General features: G+C 35.7%; 1 protein-coding gene across 4 annotated transcripts in view; it reads left to right on the top strand.

The window, feature by feature from the left end:
- Positions 1–24,666, top strand: part of Ppp4r3b (protein phosphatase 4 regulatory subunit 3B) — a 42,731-nt gene extending 18,065 nt beyond the window's left edge. The window contains exons 5-16 of one of the 4 annotated variants that reach the window (XM_027387972.2): positions 2,445–2,522; positions 3,754–3,870; positions 4,985–5,101; positions 7,409–7,540; positions 8,341–8,443; positions 10,480–10,521; positions 12,821–12,979; positions 16,052–16,221; positions 17,737–17,876; positions 18,237–18,421; positions 20,675–20,877; positions 22,391–24,666. In XM_027387972.2, the coding sequence (XP_027243773.1) occupies positions 2,445–2,522; positions 3,754–3,870; positions 4,985–5,101; positions 7,409–7,540; positions 8,341–8,443; positions 10,480–10,521; positions 12,821–12,979; positions 16,052–16,221; positions 17,737–17,876; positions 18,237–18,421; positions 20,675–20,877; positions 22,391–22,486 (1,542 nt within the window). In that variant the 3' untranslated portion in view covers positions 22,487–24,666. Of the gene's footprint in view, positions 1–2,423; positions 2,523–3,753; positions 3,871–4,984; positions 5,102–7,408; positions 7,541–8,340; positions 8,444–10,479; positions 10,522–12,820; positions 12,980–16,051; positions 16,222–17,736; positions 17,877–18,236; positions 18,422–20,674; positions 20,878–22,390 lie in introns of all 4 variants that reach the window. The other 3 variants (XM_027387971.2, XM_027387974.2, XM_027387973.2) reach the window with 3 other exon arrangements.
- The last annotated feature ends 442 nt before the right edge of the window (positions 24,667–25,108 follow it).

The raw sequence follows: 25,108 nt of genomic DNA, 5'->3' as shown, positions 1-25,108 counted from the left end.
AAAAGATAATTGTTTTGTTTTTACCTACTTTTATATTATTATAAAGAAAATAGTTTGATTCAGACTTCTGTTTTGTTCTTATTTTTGTTTGTGGCACTAAGGATCCATCTCATGGCTAGATAAACACTCTGTCACTGAGCTACATCCCAGCCCTGATTTAGAACCTCTTCCCCACGCATTTTGCTATCTAGAAAAGTAGCCGCATATACAGTTGTTCTAATCTTATTAAAACAAAAGCTTTTTGTTGTTGTTTTTTTTATTTTGAGACAGGGTTTCTCTGTGGCTTTGGAGGCTGTACTAGCTCTTGTAGACCAGACTGGTCTGGAATTCACAGATCCACCGGCCTCTGACTCCCAAGTGCTGGAATCAAAGGCCTGTGCCACCATGTTCGGCTTAAAACAAAAGCTTTTAAGGCTTACAGAAAAGAAAAATTAAAATGATTACTTTCATGGCTTAAAGAAGCAAGGGTTTAGGAAAAAGTATTCCAGCTACAGGCTTTATATTGTTAATCATCTGCTTTCTAGCATGTAGCATGAAATATAATGCTTAGTAGTTTAAAGAAATCACAAAAATGATGCTATAAATTGGGGGGGGGGTCGTGAAATCAAGCCAGGAATCAGGAAGCATTCTAAAGAACATACCCTGAGATTGCCTCTATGAATAGTTGGGGCAATTTTGGTTGTCACCTTCAAAGTGCTGAATTTAAGGGGAAAACTGCATTTGTCAAGTTGGAACTTTCTCCTTTGAAAATATTCTGGAAAAGTTTAAAAATCTTTAGTAGCAAAGTATGAAAGTTTAATCTGAGAGATCTACAGGAAGAAGAAATTTATAAAAGATGTAAGTAGGAAAACATTACAGTTATATTTTTAGAACAAGTCACTTGAAATTACATTTCAAGCATATCAAGCCATGATGATTATGTCTAAAAGGAGTCCATGAAATACATGAAGAAGCACCATTGTGAGCCACTTACTTAAATCCCCATTTTATCTCTTTGTCTTTGAGCACTCCCCATTGATGCTTAGTACTTTCTAACTAGTGAGGACATTGTAGAGATCCTTAGTCAATGGATGAGCCATATTTAAAAGGACAGATATTTGAAATACATCTTTTATATCCAGTGATTTGATTTTACTGTCAGTCAGAGATAGTACCATTACAAGTATTTTAGAACATGTTAATTTAATTTAATAGAAATTATGTTTCAGCTAGGTGGTGGTGCTTGGGAGGCAGAGGCAGGTGGATCTCTGGATCAGCCTGGTCTACAGAGTAAGTTACAGACAGCCAGGACACAGAGAAACCTGTCTTAAAAAGCAACAAGAAAAAGAAATTCCATTTCACCGAGAAGGGTTTTGAGAATATAATGAAAGCTTCCAAAGCAGCATAGTTTCAACAGTTTACTTGTAGCAAATCTCTAAAGTGAATTTCAATATTATATAATTTTACTTTGTCATTTTCTTACTGTAAAAAATAAAAGTAAACTGGAGAAAATTACTTGCCTCACTAAAACAAGCACAATTATAATTTAAGTATCCCTTCTACATTTTAGGCATACAAATTTATATTTAAAAGTCACCAAAAATTAAATTTATAATGAAAATAGAAAGGATTATAAAAATGTATGCCTACTACACTGGGGTCGAAACTCAGTGGATTACTTGCATAAGACCATGGGTTTGATTTCTTGGCTGTATATACTCTAATAAGTGCTAGGGGAATTAATACCTGTCTTTTAATAGCTCCGTGTCATCAGATGCAGTTACCATAGTGGTTTGTCACTTTGGTTGATCTTTGGCTATAGATTAAAGCACTCTGTATAATCAATCTCACATGTTGAAGGCTTCCTGCCTATTGCCATAATCCATCTCCCTTTAGTGCTGCACTTGTGCCCTGCCTTGTTCCTTTTTTCTGGTACATATAAACTGACAGTAAGAGCCTTTGATTTAAAAGTAAATAAAAACTGAGTTAGAAAAGCTATCAGGGGCTGGAGAGATGTCTCAGTGGTTAAGAACACTAGCTGCTTTCCCAGAGGTCCTGAGTTCAATTCCCAGTAACCACATGGGTGGCTAACAACCATCTGTTATGAGATCTGGTGCCCTATTCTAGCCTACAGGGATACATGCAGACTGAACAATAAATAAATAAAAATCTAAAAAAGAAAGAAAAGCTATCAGAATGAAAGGAAATCAATTTGCTGCTTTACCTCTAGAGCTACTGTTAGTTTTGCCTAGTCCTGTGTAGTGAGATTTCTAGTTAAGTGTGTATTAGTGAATAGCTGAAGTGGCAGTTCTAAGTTTCAGAAAACTATAAATATATCCTCAAACTTAAGGTTTCATGATAAAAATGCTTTTGAATTTTGATCTGTTTTTACTTTGTGAAAGGCATATGCATAATGTAACCATACTTTTGCTAATATTTTATAGCAGTTATTTCTTTTCATGCAGGAAGATGAGAAGTTTTTGTCTGAAGTTTTTGCACAGTTAACAGATGAGGCTACAGATGATGATAAACGGCGTGAATTGGTAAGTTTTTTATTCAGTTTCTAAAACCTGTTTTTACATGTTTCAGAAAACACTTTAAGATATTCTGTGTGGGGCCCTGGAGAGAGATGGCTCAGAGGTTAAGAGCACTGACTGCTCTTCCGGAGGTCCTGAGTTCAATTCCCAGCAACCACATAGTGGCTCACAACCATCTGTTATGAGATCTGGGGCACAGATATACATGGGAGCAGAATGCTATATATATAATAAATAAATAAATGAAATATTAAAAAAAATATTCTGTGTCTCATTCCCACACACATATCTGCCCCTCCCCAAGGAAATTTAAATGTCTTATATCATGACAGAACTGCAGACATTTGTTATAGTGGTAGGTATTTACATAATGGAAATTCAGAAACAAAACAACAGAGACAAAAAGAAAACACTTCTAAAATAAATGAATGATAAATAATTTGTTTTTTAAAAAATGCTTACTTTTTAATGTATTTAAAGTTTTAGGAGCCTTGGAGTTGGTTTTGCTTTTGTTTTGTATTTTAGAGGGGAAAGAAATAATTACTGTGTACCAGATGTTTGCTTTCTTCGAAATGTCATCAAATTTGTGTTTTATAAAATATTTCAAGATATTAAAATTGGTGTCCTCTTTTGTAGTTATTTAATGGACTACCTTCTCTGTGAAATTAGTATTTTGAAGTAGAGAATCATCTGTCAGTGTTTTTTTTTTTTTTTTCCTCAGTACCCTTTGTAATCCAGACACAGTTTTTTGCAGGATGGTTTTTATGCAAATGCCTTACATGGCATTTTTTACATTAGGTTTATTGAGGATCAGTGTTTGAGAAATAAAGCTAAGTATACTTTTAATGTGATACTAGAGTTTTGTTGTTTGTGTGTGTGTGTACCACAAGTTGTCCACCTCAAGTTGTCAGGTGTGACAGCAAGTGACTCTACCTACTGAGTCATTTGGCCCACCCCGTGCTTTGTGTTTAAAAGAGAGAAAGCTTATGTATTAACTGTTGCCTACATTGGCCTCAAATACCTGATCCTCCTGCTTCCTGAGTGCTGGGAATGTAGAATAAGCCAGTGTTCTCAGCAATAGCTTGTAATTCAGTTTTTAAATTAGACTCCGAGGAACCAGTATATGTGAAAAGATATAAGGTCCTTCAGAAGGGTGAATTTGTACTCTGTTATCTAACTTTACAGTATGTGCAGTTTTCATGGTGATTAACTTGTCACTGTAACTTTAACCTCACAGGTTAATTTCTTCAAGGAATTTTGTGCATTTTCTCAGACACTACAACCTCAGAACAGGGATGCTTTTTTCAAAACCTTGGCAAAATTGGGAATTCTTCCAGCTCTTGAAATTGTAATGGTAATTAATGTTTGCTTCTTGTGCTTTTGAAGTTGTGAATTTGTCATAGATTCATATTTTGGATGGTAAAGTATTTGCATAGTGCTGATATCATTTAGTCATTTATCTGATATTGAGTCACCACACAAATGATTTCAGTTTCCAAATTATTTATTTATTTATTTTGTTTGTTTGTTTTTGTTTTTTGAGACAGGGTTTCTCTGTGTAGCTTTGGAGCCTATCCTGGCACTAACTCTGGAGGCCAGGCTGGCCTCAAACTCACAGAGATCCGCCTGCCTCTGCCTCCTGAGTGCTGGGATTAAAGGCGTGCACCACCAACGCCCGGCTCATTTACCAGATTTTAAGATTTGTACCATTAGTGTTTGTATTGTTTTTCAAAGACTTGTCTTTCCTTAAGTGACACTGTTTCACAGAATTGGATAAATTGTCTTCGTTTTTCAATCCAGTTAGTAGAGTGAGGACGTATTAAGCTTCCATATGGCAGTAGAATTATAATTCTCAGATTTCATGTATTTGATTCACAGGCGTTCAGATAAAAAATTTAAAAGAGAGCCGGGCGTTGGTGGTACACGCCTTTAATCCCAGCACTCAGGAGGCAGAGGCAGAGGCAGAGGCAGAGGCAGGTAGATGGATCTCTAAGTTCGAGGCCAGCCTGGTGTATAAAGCAAGTTCCAGGACAACCTCCAAAGCAATACAGAGAAACCCTGTCTCTAAAAAACAAAACAAAACAAAACAAAAAAATTAAATGAGAATAAATTTTAAGTATTTTTTTGAATGTTTGTCTTTATTTGAATTATGCCAAATGTATGCCCATGTCATCGGATTACAAGTGAGCACCACTACACTTAGCTCTGTGCTGACTCTTATGTATAAACTCTGAATATTAAGTACTTAGCTGCTCCCAAATATAACAGTCATGGGGGGGGAAATGATATTTCACTTCAGTTTGGTGTCTTAATCTAAAAATTGGGACCTCTCCATCCATCTGGGAAAGGAAGAGGTTCTGCAAGTTGAATTTGAATGTTAATTTAAAAAATCTGAGATTTGAGAGAGAAGAGGGGAAGACAAGAATAACCTTTGTTACCAGTCTCTAACCTGGCTTTCCTTGTATCAGGGCATGGATGACTTGCAGGTCAGATCAGCTGCTACAGATATATTTTCTTATCTGGTAGAGTTTAGTCCATCTATGGTTCGAGAATTTGTGATGCAAGAAGCCCAGCAGAGTGATGATGTAAGTAATGATACTGCAGTTTTATGTATTACCAATGGAGAGGTGCTTACTGTTGTAAAGAAGTCTTAACCATAATCTTAAATTTAAGAATATATAGGACTAATGGAAGACATTTTAATCTCTTAGGTGTACAGATGAAAGTAATTACCCTGTATAACCAAGAATTTGTTTTTACTTACTTTTACTCAGTTCCTGTGTTTAAATGGAAATGAAAGTTGAATAATAAGAAAAATGTTTTATTTCCCCTATATTTGTACAAATTGATCTGGAGTTAGAGACCTACCTGTCTCTGCTTTTGAAGTGCTGTCATTAAAAGGCTTGTGGGCATGTGCACATTGACCAGCTAGCTGCATTATTGGTTTTTTGTTGTTGTTGTTTAGTCTTAATGTCTGTTTATATTTTTACTTTCTGTGTTTCTTATTAGTTGCTTCCAGTGTTTCTTGGCTTAGTTTTTTTGTTGTTGCTGTTTTGTTGTTCTGCTTTCTGTTTTAAGATTTGTGTATGTGCATCAAGCACATGCATATAAGTTCCACCAGGGGCCAGGAGAAGTCATCCGGGTCCTTTGATCTATGATCGCAAGTAGTTGTCGGCCACCCAATCTTGGTGCTAGGAACCAAACATAGTCTTTCTGCTTTTGCTTTGAGATACTTAGCATGTGCACCAGGCTGGCTCTGAATTCACAACTCTCCCTGCCTCAGTCTCTCAAGTTCTGTAATGCAGACATGAATCACCATCACTTTCCACTTTTTACTAAAAGTTTGAATGGTGCTGTAGTTTAGACAATAAAGAAGTAAGGTAGGGTGGGGGAGTGCACGCCTTTAATCCCAACACTTGGGAGGCAGTGCAGACGAATCTCTGTGAATTCAAAGCCAGCCTCGTCTATAGAGCAAGTTCCAGAACAGCCAGAGCTACACAGAGAAACCCTGTCTTAAAAGAAAAAAAAGTAATGTTTTGGTCGTGGAGTCTCATACCTGTCCTAACAGCAGTGGGTTATTCATTTATTTATACCATTATAGTTAAAGTGTGTTGTAAGTACATCATCTAGGTTTGTATAACTGTCTTAAGTTACTTTTCTACTTCTGTGACAAAGCACCCTGACCAAGACAACTTTTTTATAAAAGAGTTTATTGGTCTTTACAGATTCAGAGGGGGGAGTCCATGATCATCATGGTAGTGGGGTGTGGCAGCAGGCAGACAGGGATGGCACCTGACCAGTAAGTAGCTGAGAGATGACATCACATCAAAAGCAAAAGTCAGAGAGTGCTAATTGGGAATGGCATGGGTTTTTGAAGCCTCTGAGCCCATCTCAAGTGACTTAACTCTTCTGAATAAGCCTCATCTAAACCTCAAACAGTTCTACCAACTGGGGACCAAATATTCAAATCCATGAGCTTTTGGGGCCATTTTCACTAAAACCAATATAACCATATGATGCCCATGCAACAACAAAAGAACCTATAACAAATTGTTTGTAATATACTTTTGATGATAGAATGTTTTTCCTTTTATATAGCAATCACTTTTTGTCCTACTGTGATGCTTAGGATTTCTAGGTAAAAGGAGAGGCAGAAAAGGTGGTTCCGTCAGTAAAGTATTTTGTTAGGCAAGCATGAGTGAGTCCCCAGAACCCACGTCCAAAAAAAAAAGCTAGCACGTATAATGTGTCTCAAAAATTAATGTGCAAACTGGGCATGGTAGCGCATGCCTTTAATCCCAGCACTTGTGAGGCAGAGGCAGGGGAATCTCTTTGAGTTCAAGACCAGCCTGGTCTACATATCAAATTCCAGAGTTTCAGGACAGCCAAGGGCTCCATACAGAGAACCCATCTCAGAAAAACAACCAGAAAAAAAGGAATAGACTAGGCTCTTGCACACACAAACACATATACAAAGAGTACAAATTTGTATAGCAGTAAACCTGATACTAAGTCACTTTATGACATTATTCTCAGGACTTGTGAAAAGTTGTGTGCTAAGTTACTGCTTGTGCTTTTTCTAGGAAGAATTTTCTGTTTAAAGTTTGAAATGAGTTTTAGGGTCACATGTTTGATGATCCTATGTGTTTGATCAACCTATTGATTTATACCCAGAGCTAAAAACTAAAAACTAGAATGGCAATAGTGAACAGAGTGTGTGTGTGTGTGTGTGTGTTCACTCTGAATATTATCAGAACTTTGGAAAATGAAACAAAAAAATCTTTTAGTTAGGTATTCTATGCTTTGATTTTTTTTTTCCTGTGCTGATTTTGTTCCTTCAGTTGGTGTGTTTGCCTTATATCAAGGTCTTACAGAAGCATATTTTCTTTCAGGATATACTTCTTATTAATGTGGTGATTGAACAAATGATCTGTGATACTGACCCTGAGCTAGGAGGTGCAGTTCAGTTAATGGGACTTCTTCGTACTCTAATTGATCCAGAGAACATGTTGGCTACAACTAATGTAAGAACTGAATTAAAGATGTGTTGGCCTTATCAGTCTTAAGTGTTTAAATAAGACTTTTAGAATCAACAAATACCTTAATAAGTGTTTGTATTTAAAGACCACACACACACTTGGAGAATGAACGCAAAACCCTACACATATTAGTCAAATGCTTAAGTACCGAAGTACATTTGCCAGTCCTCAGGCTACAATTTTTAAATCACCTAAAGTATTTACAATCATAATCCCAGGGGCTGGAAAGGTAAGAGCATTTGGTCTCTTATAGAAGAACACAGTTCAGTTCCCTGCACCCGTGGTGTAGGTAGTTTACAACCACCACAGAATCCAGTGTTCCTTCTAGCATCTACAGGTGTCCACATACGTATGTGTACACACACACATACATGCAAGTGAATGAAAATACATTTTAAAATCAATCCTCACAGCTTCTAAGTACCCAGTGCATTGCTGTTAGTGTGACCATTATGTTCAGTAGTTTGCTCTGTTCTTCATTACACTTCAGATTGCCAGCATCTTTTGAAAATAGTTGTTCTGTGTTTCCTTGAAAAAACTGTTTCTGCTTTTTTTTTCACTTTACATTTTTCAATGTGTAATATGAATTATTAGGCTTCATATCTGTGGAATTCAGATTGAAGTATATGTATCTAAGTTTGCTACTTTGATTCTAGGTAGTTTGGGATATTCTTTCACAGTATCTTAAAGTACTGTTGATAGAGTATAACCTTCACTGCCAATTCTTGAAGCTGTTTCTTAAATGCAAAGGTAATAAAATGTTCTCTTAAAATACTTTATTTCAGAAAACTGAAAAGAGTGAGTTTTTAAATTTCTTCTACAACCATTGCATGCATGTCCTCACAGCTCCACTTTTGACCAATACATCAGAAGACAAATGTGAGAAGGGTAAGTTCTCTTATTTATTTGCTTATGGTGGCCATAAAGTATTATGTGGTGCTTTATATGACAGGGAAGTTATTATTGAAAGGTTTAAAGTGCAGTATGAACTCAAAATTGTTCTTGTTTGTGTCTTTGGTAAGAACCTGTCAATGTAGAATTTGTGGGACAAAGGTTTTCTTCCTTGTATATATGTAGTTTTTGTTGCTTCTCCATTTGTTGCGCAAGTTACGTTTATAACTTACTTATAACAAGTTCTAGTTTATGAATTAAAGTGGGGTAGAGGCAAAGATAGTTTTGAAGCAGTGTGAGTAAAGAACTGTTCAGGCATTTGTGGCTGTATAGATGCAATTTGGCAGCAATTTTTAGTTTATTAGACTAACCAACTAAGAGGATACCATGGCCAGATGTGGTGGCAACAAGCCAATAATTTCAGTACTAAGAGGTGGAGGCAAGAGGATCAGGAATTCAAAGCTATTTTTAGCTACCTAGTGAATTCAAGGATAGCCTGGGTTATAAGTGCCTGTCTTAAAGGAGATGGGGCATCAGTCAAGACAGTATTTATGAAATTAATAAAAGTTACAACATAAGCATATCCTATTTAGTAACTCTTAATTGCTTCCTGATTATTTGACCTAAAAAGTATTATACATTTACATGATAGGTTCAGTACTGTTACTACATTACTTACAATAGAAAAATGAACAAATTGTAGAGTATCTATATAATGAAAAATTGCAGTTAAAATAATTGAAATGAATTTTGATGTATCAACTTAATTGTCAAAAATGTGAAGTTGTGGGGTGGTGGTGGCATACACCTTTTAATTCCACCACTCAGGAGGCAGAGGCAGGTAGATCTCTATGAGTTCAAGGCCAGAAACTCTGGGGTGGTGGGGAGCAGAGTTAGGTAAGTTTTAGAAAAATAAAAAAAACATGTTCCAGAAATTTTTTATGTAAAATAATGCATTTTCGTGTTCATTTTAACACTTCTGCCATATGTAAATATATAGTTAATACTGTTTAATAGATATTTATGTATTGCCTGTTGGCTTTATCAAAACTAACATACATTTCTGAGTTTTAAAAAAAAAATGTATATTGGAATTTTCCTTGTGCCCCTTCACCTTCTCACTCCCACTATACCACAATCTTAGTTCCTAAGGATATGCCTGAGAGTTTTGTCGTCTGTACTAGCTTCTGTTCTTGTGGTCTGTGTGATGTATTTTATTTTCTATTTCATATTTGATATAAGTTTACTTCTACTGAGATCTATTCGTAGTGATATCCAGATTTCTTAGGTATTTTAAGTCTTGCATAGATAGTATTCTAAATATTAGCAGTTTAACCATTCTTCTTCCTGTGTACATTTGTTTCAAACTTTCCCCATTTGTAAATAATGCTCCTGTGTGCATTCTTGCATTTCCCTGTGCAAATGAGCATATATGTGCTCTAGAAAGTATCCTTTCGCCAGTTACATATTTTTTAAGCATAAATACACTGTTAATGTATGTTACTCTGAAGTTTTTAACATCCAGCATTTTGTGCTTTTAATATGCAATGCAGAAACATATCCTAATTGTTAAATGTTGAATAAAAGAAAGAAAAATAATATGTGTCTGTCTCACCTGTTTTTTTTAATCTCACTTTTTTTTTTTTTAATCACAGTGCTTTCACTGTTACTATTTTCTTTGTCTCTGAAATTTGTGAGACAGGGTTTCTCTGTGTTAACAGCCCTGGCTGTTCTGGAATTCACTCTGTAGACCAGGCTGGCCTCCAATTTAGAAGTCAGCCTGTCTCTGCCTCTAGAGTGTTGGGATTAAAGGTGTGCACCACTATGCCTGGTTCACTACTATTATATTTTAATAATCTACCTCTGCGCCTAATTCTGTAAGAGATATGTAATATTCAACCAAAGCAAGCAACTCAGTGGTTGTCATGAAATTAAAAAGAAATTATGATTGAGGATTTTTATGTATTTTGAAATTTTAGGAAAATGTAAGATATTGTTAACTGAAGTAGTTGATTTTAATTTTTCTTTTAAAGATAATATGCTTGGATCTAACAAAACCAATACAATTTGCCCTGGTAAGTATAAATACATATTTTATGAGTACAAATTATGAGGTTTTTCTTAATTAGTATATTGTGTATGTGTATAGATAAGAGAAACTTTTAAAATAAAAATAAAATCCAAGCATAGACTTGCCCTTTTATTATAAGGAAGAAAGTCTACTTTCCAACTATGAAAGATGAGAAACAGATTTTCCTCTATAAATTTGTTGTTTTGAGTAATCATCATTTGTAAGTTGATAATTTAGTTCTTATATTTTAGAAGTAATTGATTACAATCCCTTAGGATCCACCTCTAGCACAGTGCTCTACTTGTCTATGAGCCTTCATCTTTTACCATTTGCTTCTCTTTAGAATATTCATTGAAGGTATATGTATTTAACATTGCATTCTTTCTACCAAGCTCATCAAGGCCCTGGGAGAAACAACACGAACCTCTAAGAGAGCTTCCACAGGAGAATGTTCAGAGATTGAATTAAAGTGATTTCTTGACTTAAGATAGAAAAGGGAATACAATGTAACTAATAGTACAGATCACTGCTTTAAAATATCCTTTGTGTGGAGCTGGGAAGATGGCTTAGCAGATGAACCTGGAGCCCTGTGTGCATCCCCAGAATCCACATAAAGATGGAAAGGAGATTATCCCACACATCACACTCACACACAATAATACCCTTTAAAACTTTTGTAGAGCTGGGGAGATGGCTCAGCAGTTAAGAGCACATCCTGCTCTTGTGCAGAAGACCTGATTTCACTTTTCCCGCACTGATTGAATAGCCCAAAATGCCAATAACTTAATTTCCAAAGTATGAGGTTCCCTCTTCTGTCCTTTAAAGGCGCCTGCACTCATATGCACAAACCCACACAAATATACATATACTTAAAAATTAAAAATAACAAATCTTACATAATTAAAAATTTAAAAATGAGAAACTTTTATGATTAAAGACTAATATAATCTGCTCTGGTATACTGGCTGTTACAGAACTTATTTGGAACAAGTAAGACTTTTTTCTTGCACTTGACATTAAAATGTTGTTTGAAGTACCAGGGTTTTATTTTGTGTGTTTGAAGACCATTCCGTTAATTAAAAGAATGCTGCATTGTTTCCAGAAGGAGTCGAGATCCATACAAATGTTTGTGTGGTCTACAGAGGCTCTTCTCTTCCAGAGTAACAGAGTTCAGTTCCTAGCACCCACATTGCACGGTTCACAGCTGCCTGGAACACCCGCTCCAGGGGACCCACGTCTTTCTTCATCTGGCCTTCATGGGCTCCTGTACATGTGTGGCATGTACATACACATGGGGGGTGGTGGCGGTGGGAAGACTCAAATGTGTAATGTTCCTGCTTAGATCAAATAGTTGTACTAGGTGGCGTTAATTGTGCTAACTTGATTCTGTAATTTTCTCTCAGGGTAGTGTTCTTTTCTAAAACATAAAATATTATTCATATTAAGTCCTTGGTAGATGTTAAAGTTTGATGTACAGTCATTTCATGAAGCAGGGCATCTGGAAGATTTATCAAAAAGGTAGCTTCAGTGATCTGAATGGCTTGTGCTGGTGTATTCAAGATGGTTACTGATAAAATAGTTTTTGTTTAATACTTAAATAGCAAAAAAATAACATTTTCTTAAAGATGGATTTTGTATAATGTTAAATTGCATTGGGATTGCCAGGCAGCATAGTTGGTAGAGGAGCTTGTATGTAGGCGTCTCTTCTGTTCCCCAGACCCCACTCCTAAGAACTATCCTCTGCAGCCACATTAGCACTCCCATGCACACAAACAAATTTAAAAGAAATTTGCATTCAGCCACTAAGGCAACAACTTTTGAGGCCTTTATTCTTTGTAGTGCCATTTCATGGATTTGCTTGTATTTGCAATGATAGTACTAATTAAGAATACGTTGCTAGGACAAAGTCAATGTGACAGGCTTTATTATCACATTTGTAGATTTATATCGAGCTTTTATTTATTTAATCATCTATTCACTCGCCTATTTATTTATTTGCTGGTTTTTTGAGACAGGGTTTTTCTGTGTAACCCTGGCTGTCCTGGAACTTACTAGGCTGGCTGACCTCAGACTCACAGAGATCAGCCTGCCACTGCCTCCCTCGTGCTGGGATTAAAGGCATGTGCCACCACTGCCCTGCTGAGCTTTTCTTTCTGTTACTACAGTCTACATATATAAAAGCAATATGTATTTATGTACCCTTTTTAAATTATATAAAATGTACTTTCATTCTAAGATATAGGATGTATCTATTCTCTTTGGATGTATTACATTTATTCTCACTAGATATCTTTCTTTTGTAGATAATTATCAAACAGCACAGCTACTTGCCTTAATTTTAGAGTTACTCACATTTTGTGTGGAACATCACACATACCACATAAAAAACTACATCATGAACAAGGACTTGCTAAGAAGAGTTTTGGTGTTGATGAATTCAAAGCACACTTTCTTGGCCTTGTGTAAGTAACAATTTAATGATCACTTTTGTAAAAATGGTTTAAGAAACACTTTTTAGTAGAAGTGCCAGTTCCCCACATAAAGTCATCTGCTTATTAGCATTGTGTGTGATGTTAATGGATGGCTGTGAGAACCCACTGCTTCTGCTTTGTATTCTGTTATCTGAGGAGAGTGGGAAATAGTGGTTTCCTATATGCATATTGATTACATTTAGATTGCATTGAATTGTCCTACTTTTTTTTTGGAATACCAAATGCAGTAACAGTATTGCTTGATAGAACTGTTGTGGTATGTTGGAGCTTCATCCAACTATCATGTTTTACATGTGAGTGGGTGCACCCTTTTACCTCAAACTCATTATGTAGTCAAGGGTGGCCCTGATTTTTCTGATATTGCTTCTTTCACCCCTGAGTACTGGGATTACAGACCAATGTTACTGCATAAGCAGCTCTGGGTATTGAACTGAGGTCTTTGTGCATGCCAGGCAACTCTACCAGCTGAGTGACTATGCCATCCTTGTTTGTTAGTCTTAATCCCCCATCCTCCTTAAAATAGCCAGTGTTGGTAGGGTTTGGTGGCTCACACCTGTAAAACCAACACTTGGAAGGTAGAGGCAGGAGGATCAGGAATTCAGGATCATTCTTCAATACATAGCAATTCAGAAGTTGGTCTGGGACATAAGACCTTGACTCAAAAAGACAAAACAAACAAGCAAAAACAAACAACATTAACAGACTCTGTGTGTGTGTGTGTGTGTGTGTGTGTGTGTGTGTGTGTGTGTGTGTGTGTGTGTGTGTGTTTTATCCCTGTACTAATGTACATAAATTTATTCAGGGTGTTTTACCTTTATGAAAATTAATAGTACTAGTACATTTCTGTCCTTCGCTACTACCAATTATTTGGTCTTAATTTTTTCTTTCTAATGATAGATAAATAACATTTCATAATGTGATTTCCACCGTTTTACCACCTAAAGCATAGCTAACAGAATTGCTTTTGCTTCACCCATTCGCAACTACACTGTATCTAGTACAATAATCTTTTATATGCTAATATATTTCTGTAAGATTATAATAATAGGATTGCCAGGCAAAATGTTTGTGTACTTTTTCATATATTCTTCTTAAAATTTACTATCTACCTACCAACTGGGTTACTTTCCCAAAAGCTGAGGCCCTTGGCAGGTTCCCAGCACCCTATTGTGCCACACTAATAAATAGGTAGGTAGGTTGGTAGGTGGGTAGGTGATTGATTGACAGACAGGCAGGCAAACAGACTGACTGACTTTCCCAAAAGCTAAAGCACTTGGCATTTTCCCAGCATCCTATAATGATGGATGGATGGATGGATGGATGGATGATAGGAAAGTAGAGGCGGGAGGGGGATAGGGCCTCATTCTGAAATCCCAAGCTAGCTTGGAATGTATTACATAGCTCTGACTTATCTTGAATTTATGACAGTCCTCCTAGGGAAAGCTTTACCCTCAGTTTACCTTCCTTTCATTTACGTTTGGAGTCGTGATGCTTAGGAACTTTTCTGTGTTCTAAGATTTTTATGAGTATTCTCTTCCATATTTTTATTATTTGTTTTTTATGTTTGCTTATGTAGTATAGCTGAAATATAATATATCTGAATGTGGTATGAGACAATAGTCTAGATAGCCATCTATGCCAACAACTTCATTAAATAGACTATATTTTTCCATAGAATGATAATGTCACTTCTTCTATGCAGTAAATTAACAACACTTGTAACTTATTTCTGTAATATCTATTACTTAATCTCATCAAATGTAATAATAACAGTGTTGCCATTATATTTCTGTGGAAGGTTAAATGCCTGCCTTTTGAGTTTGCCCCATTAATTTTCAAATTTTTCCTGGTTATCTATAGACATGTATTCTTTAATGGTAACATAAAAGCTGTATTCAGTTCATCTCATTTGGAGTTGCATTTATTTGTATATTAATTTTGAAAGGATTTATGTTCTCATGTTCGGTTTTCCATAAATAATCCTTTAGATGATTGCATATTATACCCATTAATGTCGATATATCCTGATTGGATGAAATTCCAGTATATAAGTCTTTGTATTGTTTCATAATAATGATTCAAAGCTATAGTTTGCAGGTCTTTTGGTTCATTGAGCAGCAGCATAAGAGTCTGTACTCAGACCTTTTCCAATGTGTGTATATGTAAAGGAGAATTTGTAAGTTAAAGTACCAGCACATAAAAATAAAGGATGAAAGTTGCAGTGTTTGTTTTGTATGCATTTTAGCAATAGTATTGCTAATTTCATTTAAGTAGTAAAAGCTAATTAAAGACGGGAATGCTGTTTTTAATAAAAAATGTGAAACACCAAGTTATAGTCCTTAGTTACTACTCTTCGTTTTTATTAGCAGATGCAATCTGATCTACCATAATTCATACATAATTGACAAACAAGGAAATAATTTCATAATGTGAAAGCATATTGATTCACAAGTGAATGTTTTGAGACAAAAGAAGCAAGAGTAGTTGAAGATCTATAGCTTTCATTGAAAAAGTTTAGATCTGTTGTGTTACTTATAGTCTCTTTGATTGTATTTCAGTCAAAATTAAAAGCAAACACCTGCCTCCATACTTCCTTCCCTGGAAATGCAATAGGCTGTACAACATCTATGCCCACTTAGCCCCCCAATTCAGAGCTTTCTGTACTGCACCCACTATCTTTGCTTTATGTGTTACTAGCATTGGCATTCTATAGATTGGCGAGGGGGGGTGGGGGTGGGGGGGACTGGTGTCTTTTTTTTAATTAATTACTATTGTGTGTGTGCATGGTGTTGTAGAGTAAATTTGTGGAGTCAGTTCTTTCTTCCACCTGGGTATTGAATTCTGGTAACCAAGCCGTTATGCACTCAGCCAATCCAGGTATCATTCCTAAACTTTTTGTTGTTGTTTGTCAAAGCTCAATTTTTTTCATGTACTATTTTACTTTTTATTTTGGAAAAATTCATACATTGCTTTATATGAAAAATGGCTGTAAAATAATTTTGGTAAATTCATTAACCCCTTTTTACATTTTTTTTAAATTAGGTGCTCTTCGCTTTATGAGGCGGATAATTGGCCTTAAGGATGAATTTTATAATCGTTACATCACCAAAGGAAATCTTTTTGAACCAGTTATAAATGCCCTTTTGGATAATGGAACTCGGTACAATTTATTAAATTCAGCTGTTATTGAATTGTTTGAATTTATAAGAGTGGTAAGTTTATATTAAAGATCTTAATAATCATTTGTAAACAAGTAATTATTTTATATAAGTAAAATTGTTTATAATCAAATTGAGTTTTCATTCCTATTTTCCTGAAATTGTTTAATCCATATGTCTTAGAATCTATTTCTAATAAACTGAAAATTTAAAGGTCACATACTTTCTTACTCTTACTTGTAAGTGTCTAGTAGTTGAATGACAGTTTTGGGTGGATCTTCAGGATGGGTCACTGTTGGTGATCATGTATAGATTCTATGTCACCACCAAGTCACTCACCAAACCACTATTGAAAATTAGGACATTTAAAAGTGAAATTCAAGTCTTGTGATTCACATTTGCTCATTTTTTCTCAGTGTCATTTTTCTTGGAGAAATGTTTTAGGATCATGTGTGGCATGTTGAACATTACAGTCAAGCAAGACATTCTTGTGATCTATTGTGAAACTGCAGTTTTCTATCATAGGAGTAATAATAAAAAATGAATACAAAAACTAAATTTTTTTCTTTAGTAGAATTTTTTACAAAATGTCTAAACAATGGGATGGAATTTTAAAATTTTGAAGATGACAGAATTGGAAAGTTAAAAGTAGTCCAAATGCCTTTTGTTACAGTTGAGGGAACTGAGGCAGCAGAAATGAAATTATTTTTCTAAGAGTGGCCACTTGCCAGGAGTATAATTTTGAAAAGGTGAAGTGTAGTTTAGCCTTGGAAGACAAGCAGCATAGTCAATTACCCTAGCTGTTGTCTGTTCTGCTGCCTCTCATGAGCTTTCTATGGACTTAGATCATTTTCCCTTTAGCATTTTGGTGAGATACTGATAAAATGAATTGAGTTCACACCACCCAATGCCTTTGATAGAGTTTGCAATTTTTTTTGGAAATTGATAAGCTTAATACACTGAATCTTCAACCTTAACATGTGTTTGTTCCATTTACAACAGTTTACTGCCAAAATAGAAAATGTGGAGTTACAGTTAAGTAGTTGATCCAGTTTGTATATACAATATAATCAAAGGAATCTGTGCTTATTATCTATTTAGATAAGACTTACACTATTTTGACAGCAGTTAAATAGGAAATCATTAACAATTACTGAACATATGGGCTTAACATTTGTTTTCTAATAAGCTCTCAAGGCTTACATTTTGTCTTTTTGTAAAATGGGTGTAACTTCATGATTGTGAGAATTATATGTAAAATTGTGGAAGTGTTCTTTGAAATTATGAAGTACTGTATAAAGCATTAAGACATAAACTAAATCCATTGCTTTTCAAATGTTCCTTATAGCCCCCTAAAGGGCTCCAGTGAATTGCCTCTCCTTGTTCCAAGTTTTCTGTGGAGTCCTGTCCTGGCTCATGTATAAGGAATCTAGGACATTTATTTTTAGAAGGTGATTTTGAAAAACCTTTTTTGATCAACTTTGGAACTATTCAAGTTTTTTTTTTTTTTAATTTTTTTCTCAACAAGTATTATATTGTTTTGTAAATACGAATTTTGTGCCTATACAGGAAGATATCAAGTCTCTTACTGCACATATAGTTGAAAACTTTTATAAAGCACTTGAGTCGATTGAATATGTTCAGACATTCAAAGGATTGAAGACTAAATATGAACAAGAAAAAGACAGACAAAATCAGAAACTGAACAGGTATTGTTTAAGTGCATTAACATTTGTAGAAAGCAAAATTAAGTATGAGATGGTCCAGTTGAAATCTTAGTATGTGAAATTTTCTATATTAGCATAGCCTTTTATAAGAGGATCAATTGTCCTTCTTGCCCCATCCATTATAGATAACTTACTTGATAGTGCATATATAGTAACTCAAGATGGATTCTTAATTTAGTGTACCACATGCAAAAACATTTGATGAGTTCTCTGACTACATTGTACATGGTGACATCATAGCTTAAAAGTATGTTAGTTCATCTTGGTTTATTTATCCTTCCCAAACTTATCTGGTCATGACCTTGTAGTCATTATTCAATATCTGTAATATATTTCTTACAGTGTGCCGTCTATATTGCGTAGTAACCGATTTCGTAGAGATGCAAAAGCCTTGGAAGATGATGAAGAAATGTGGTTTAATGAAGATGATGATGAAGAAGGAAAGGCAGTTGTGATACCAATTGAAAAATCTAAGACCGAAGATGATTTTCCAGATAGTTATGAAAAATTTATGGAGACTAAAAAAGGTACTAAGATCCTGAATGTTCATATAATACTGACTTTCTTAGTAAAACAGTCAGACTGCCTGAGTTTGATCCTGAGCACCATGCACACGCACGCACGCACGCACGCACGCACGCACGCACGCACGCACGCACACACACACCCATAAAAAATAATAATAATAAACTTTTACCTGTTTGGGAAAGTCTGGCCAAGGTTTGTAAAACAAACATAAGAATTTTATGCTGAGTCATACCCTTTTAAAATTTTCCACTTCCCAAGTGTTTTTTTGTTGTGTTTTTTTGTTTTGTTTTTTAAATTTTTTTTGGTTTTTCGAGACAGGGTTTCTCTGTGTAGCTTTGGAGCCTATCCTGGCACTCACTCTGGAGACCAGGCCGGCCCCGAACTCACAGAGATCCACCTGCCTCTGCCTCCCAAGTGCTGGGATTAAAGGCATGCACCGTCAATGCCCGGCCCAAGTTATTTTAGGTGTTCATATTTAATTAGTTTTCCTTGAAAGATGATGTCTTTGATGCTATTCATTTTGGGCTCAAATTTTTTCAATTTATACTATTATTTAAAGCCAGGTCTCAATGTGTATCCTTGTTCTAGCCTAGAGCTTACAGTTTCCCAATCTCAGCTTCTCACTATATGCTATAGTCACTGTACGTGCCACCACACCTGTCCTCTGTTAGCGATTTGTTGTCTGTCTATACGTCTCTGAGCAGACCAGTCTTGGCTTTGTTTCTTTATGACAATTTCATAGAGGATTTTTGTTATGATTAAATTGTTTGAGTGTTTCTATTATTAAGTAACGGAGACTATAACTAGAGCAGTCCACCTCTCATGTTTACAGCTGAGAAAGAGAGCTCAAAGAAGTAACTTTGAAAGTTCAGCTTTTATTAAAGTTGCTTAAAGAAAGATATAATAGGGAGAAGCTGGGCATGGTGGGATACACCTGTAATCTCAGCATTCTTGAACTAAGGTCATAGAAGCACTGTGAACTTGGCCAGGCATAGGAAGACCCAGTCTCCAAAAAAAAAATAAATAAATAAACCAAATAAACCCAGGTGTGGTGGCCCCCTCTCCTAACCCCAGCACTCTAGAGGTGGAGACAGGAGGATTAGAAGTTGAAGGTGATCCTCAGCTACAAAGCATATTTGAGACTTAGCCGAGGTACATTAGATACTACCTCAAAGGGGGAAGGAGGAAGTTTTCCTACTTGTTGTATAGAACTAAGATATTGCTTGTATCTTTCAAGAGAAATAATCAGTGTCCTAAAGAAAATCCGACCTGCTAATACTCTGTGAATGTTTAATAGAAATTTATATGTTGTAAGGCAACATTATCTCTTGGACGTATTTTTAATGTGGCTTATCCTACAGGTATTTCTTCTTTCTTAGAAAATTCATTCAGTTGACTAGTACCTTTTTTTCAGCCATTCCCCAATCTAACTTATTTCCTATTCATGAGTACCATGGATTCCACCCAAGAAGGGCAAAGAGATTATTGGAGTTCTAAAGAACATTATTTACTTTTTATTTATGTAATTGCTAGAGCCTAAACACGGGGCCTTGAATGTGCTTGGCTTAGTGATCTACCACTAAGCTATATATCCACATCCTAAAGCATGTGCTTTTCTTCTTCTTCTTCTTCTTCTTCTTCTTCTTCTTCTTCTTCTTCTTCTTCTTCTTCTTCTTCTTCTTCTTCTTCTTCTTCTTCTTCTGGCAAACTCTTTTTCCTTCAATCAGTAGATACTATCCTTAATTTAAAAGAAGCAGAAAGGTCATACTTAAGTATTACATCTGTTGTTGGGTGCGTGCTGTTAGGGAATGTGTTAACAAATTATTAGCCAAACTTGAAAGGGGTTTGGACACTTATACTACCAAAGAAATAAAGTGGGCACTTATACTCTAGAAGAATTAAGTAATGGAATTTGGAATTTTTAGGCAGTAAGAGACTAGGATACTCAATAGTTGTCTTGGGGCATTTGAAGTGGTGACTTGTGATAGTTCAAGAACTACAGAATCAGTAAGTGGGACAACAGTAACAGAAAGCAGACTGCTTATAACTTTCCAAGTAAACATTGAGATAAAGCAGTAGACCTTCTTTTTGTAAGGCTGGTTCTGCTCTTTGAGGTTCCTAAGATCCTGATCAACAAGAATATGTACATATCTTGTACTCTCAGAAAGCAAAGCAAAGTTGTATGTTGTCACTTTGACAAATACTTTGATTTAGCAATATTTAATACAGGTTCAATTTTACTTTTGCTTTAGCAAAAGAAAGTGAAGACAAGGAAAACCTTCCCAAAAGGACATCTTCTGGTGGCTTCAAATTTACTTTCTCCCATTCCCCCAGTGCTGCTAATGGAACAAACAGTGCAAATAGTAAGTCTGTGGTGGCTCAGACAACATCAGCAAGTTCTAATGGGTCATCTTCCAAAACTACAAACTTGGCTGCATCAGTGACAGCCACTAAGGTACGTGAAAGAAGCCCTACACACAAACTTTGCCTTTTCCATCTGTGAAACTACTGTTTACTGAAGATGATTTAGATAAAAATTTCAAAGAATGAAAAAAGTTGTGTTGTCCTCAGAACCTGACTCACAACATTATTTGCAAATTTTTGATACCTTGCATATCTCAGAAAGTTTAGAATATTTTTTTCTTCTATTGTTAGAACTTTTGTTTTTTAAAGCACTGTTAGTCATTTTATTTAACTAAAAGCTATAATATATGTGAGCATATTTCCCCTCCCTCCTCATCCTATGTTGTGGCATTTAAATTGTTTCCATCACTTCACTAATCTATAAGTGTTATACTTTAAAATGTTTTGTTGAATAAATTATTAATGGAATATCTTCATACACGTTGTTAAATTCCTCTTCAAAGGTCTGTTCCTATGAACAGTGTATGAATATACCTTGTGTAGGACAACATTAACAGTACTATTAAAATTATTTTTCATCTTCACCAGTTGGATAAGGGTATATCTATAATATCTCTTTCCCCATTATGTATCTATTAACAGTAGTAAGGTTGAATTTGCTCTTCTGTGTTTTGTCTCTTCATAGTGCCATTTAAAATTGTTTTAAATTTTTCTTGATTTGAATGATTTTCTTCAGTTAAGGGTGTTAGACTTTCTATAATTTTCATAACAAATGTATTTCTCATTGGTTTAATGTTATAAACAAGTTTTAAACTTTATGGTTTTCATTATATGAGACCATCCTTTTCCCCCAGAAAAGGCATGACTGGCTTTAAAAAGTATAAATATAGGACAGCTTCTGCTATAGGGGTAGATGAACTCAGAGAGATCCTCCTGTCTCTGCCTCCTGAGTGCTGGGATTAAAGGAATGTGCCACCACCACCCAGCCATGTTTTGTGTTTTCTTCTAATAATCCAGCATAACAGTCTCATAATCTCAGCACTTTGACCAGTTTCCATTCTGTTTTGCAGCTTGATTTCTTACAAAGTATGTGGTGTCTGGATCAATAGGGTAGACATTCAATAGCATGATAGGTGGTGTTGGTGGGGAAAAGTCATTTTCCTAGTGACATTTTGTTAAACCCGAAGAACAGGGGAAAGTCGAGGGTGGGACTGCCACCAGTTAGTACGCAGTAAATGAGCATAACTTAAGCAATTCTCTCTTCAGTTCAAATGTCTTAATATCAGATATTTTATCTAGAAAAATGGCTTCTGGGGGTTAGAAAGATGGCTCAGAGGTTAATGGCTCAGAGGTTAAGAGCACTGGTTGCTCTTCCAGAGGTCCTGAGTTTAATCCCCAGCAATCACATAGTGACTCACAGCCATGTTTAATGAGAAGGCATACATACAGACAGAACACTGTTTACATAATAAATAAATCTTTTAAAAAAGAAAGTGGCTTCTAATATCTCTTACTGGGTACATTTGTACCAAGCTGTTTTTCATGCTAATTTGGGTTTTGTTGTTTTAAGGTTACATGTACTAAAATAGATTTTTCTTCAATAGGGAAGTTTGGTTGGCTTAGTGGACTATCCAGATGATGAAGAGGAGGATGAGGAGGAAGAATCATCTCCCAGGAAAAGACCTCGCCTTGGCTCATAGATACTTGCTGGGGCACTCCCAACACATGGTCTTACTAAAGTGCTGCAGCTACTCACTGAGCTCAAGTCTGAATCGGAAAGCTTTCTCATGGAACTTAACACACATGGAGTAGCAGAGACTCAGTTATCAGGTAGAAAAGTGTAGTTGTGTAAGAAACCAGGCTCCCCGAGAACTTAATTGTTTCCTAGTGATTAAAGGGTTTGCCTTTTGAACTGTCCAAAATAAGAACAAGAAATGATTGTTGGAGCCTGGGTGTAAGCTTCCCAGAGCAGAAAGTCTCAGGTTTGGGGGAGGAAGGGTTGTTAATGCAGGGTTGGTTCCAGGGAGAGACTTCAGTACCCAATAACATTGCTTGTATAATGGTGCTGGCCATGTTGTTGTTTTAATCCGTTGCCTCTTTTTAAAAGAAATTTTTATGGAAAACAAATTGAACTGTCATTAGAAATGAAGTTATGCTGTTGGGACCATTTCTTTCAAGAGTTCACAGAAGTCAGCCTTTGGTGTTTGACAGGACATATACCCTAGGTAACAGCACATACCAGTTTCTCTACACCAGAGACTTCTAGTACATAAAGAAAACAAACAAGGTTCCAAATGAATAGTTTTCTTAATAGAACTTTTAAAATCAGCACTTTAGGGGTAACAGCAGCCAAGAAACACAACAGCAGTATTCTGAACTGGTCCTCTTCACTACTCAGGAGTGGCTGGCTGTACTTCCCCCAGTACAGTCACTTTCTGCTTTCTCACTAAAGTTAGGTGTCTGGGTCTTCTTGGCTGCCGACAGCATTTATAAAGACCAATAAAGAATGGTGCTGAATTAAGTGGCATTTACTATCTAGAAGCCATTTTATCCTAGAGGTTATAGAAGTGTCAGAGTCATGCAGCATAGCACGGGGAGCTTTTCCACAGACAAGGGTGTAACATGAAAGCTGCTTTTTTAAGAGAGTAAAAAGCACATTCCATGTTGTACGTAAATGAATTTAAAATAATTGAGGCAAATATTAAGAGATTTTATTTTTAGAACAGCAAGTTAATTGTAAATATTTTAATGTTAGTTTGCTCATCTATGATCTGAGATCATTGCTGAGATGAGAAAAATGACCCCAAACTACAATTTAATGCATTGGGAAAAAAAAAAATCTAAAACATAGTAATTCCAGCTCCAGTCTTGCGATCAGCTCTGTAATGTGTTGTGGGTCCATTTTTCCTGGAATAGCTTAAAAGCAGTTTCCTGTGTTGGAGATTTTGGAGTTAATTTTAATTTTGGCTATTGTTTGGAAAAGATGGGCTGTCTGTGTAGATATGAAGTATAGTTTTTCCATAAAACAGATGTTTATTTTGTATTAAAAATACCACTGTACTTGTTTTACACCATTTGTATACATGTGGTGATATTAATGTAAAATTCAGGAATTAAAATGTGACCCTGTAATTCCATGATTGAGGCTTGTGTTTGTTTTGTTGTAAATATAAGTAAACTCTATTTTTGAGAGATGTCCAATTTATGTTGTTTTATAAAATCTATAAAGACTTGTTATAAACCACTAAGTCAGAAAGTCAACCATCAATACTGCTTATAGGAGGTAAACCTTGATCAAATATAGCAGCATCAGAGTACCACAGCATGAAGCCATTCTCACCTCTGAAAAAAGGTGCACACAGCAAGCCTCCACTTACATTAAAGTGAACTGGACACTTTGAACTAGCACCATGGAGTTACTGTATGAGTAGGCATTCTTCCAAGCAAACGCATCAAGCCTCTTCCATCTAAGCGTTATTCTTTTCTTACATAACTTAAAATTCAAAGTAATATCTCTCTACCTTATAAAGACTCCTTTGATTTTCCTCTCTGAGGAACTTCACACTTTCAAGTCATTATTATGAGAAGTGTTTCTTACAGCAGAAATGATTGTTTTCATAAAATACAAGGCCAACAGTTGGGTAATGTGTAAACTAACCAACAAGATGAAAGGATCCTTGGAAGGAAGGCACAACTAGGAAGATCCCACATTAACTGCTGTTCTATGTGAAGACCCTCATGCAGGCTGGGGTGCTTATAGCATTATCTCCAATCAGTTAGTTCAGGTCAGAGTACACATTTGTATGCCTTAGGTCTCAAAACATATCTGTAAACATGTACCTAATAAAAAGCTATTTTTAATAAAAGTTATGTGAACATATTAATGTGTTTTCATCACTGGTTTTTCTGAAGGTTGAAGTTGGTATAATTTTAGATTCAAGCAGGTAAGATGAAATTTTAGAGAAACCCCAGTTGAGGCCTGCAAGATTGCTGTGGGTAAAGGAGCTTGCTGCTAATCCTGTTTGATCCCTGGAACCCAACACAGTACAAATTGTTCCTGACCTCCACAGGCACAGCGGCACATGCATGCCCATATGCACACAGAATGTTTGTTTAAAAAAAGAATATTTGGTAAACCAGAAAGGGGTGGGGATAAATTATAATTGCAAGTTTTTGAATGCAAGATTATTCTGATTACCTTTAAGCAAAATACTAGAATTTTTTCCAGGGCCTTATAAAGACCAACACTCTGTGGTAGGTAGCATTTTTCTCAGCAGGTTCAGTCAGTTACAACTTTTATAGAAAAGGCTACAATTTTGTAG

This window comes from Cricetulus griseus (genome assembly GCF_003668045.3).
Source record: "Cricetulus griseus strain 17A/GY chromosome 1 unlocalized genomic scaffold, alternate assembly CriGri-PICRH-1.0 chr1_1, whole genome shotgun sequence".
Lineage (NCBI taxonomy): Eukaryota > Metazoa > Chordata > Mammalia > Rodentia > Cricetidae > Cricetulus > Cricetulus griseus.
Note: the sequence above shows the minus strand (reverse complement) of the source record. Positions and strands in the feature narration are given on the sequence as shown.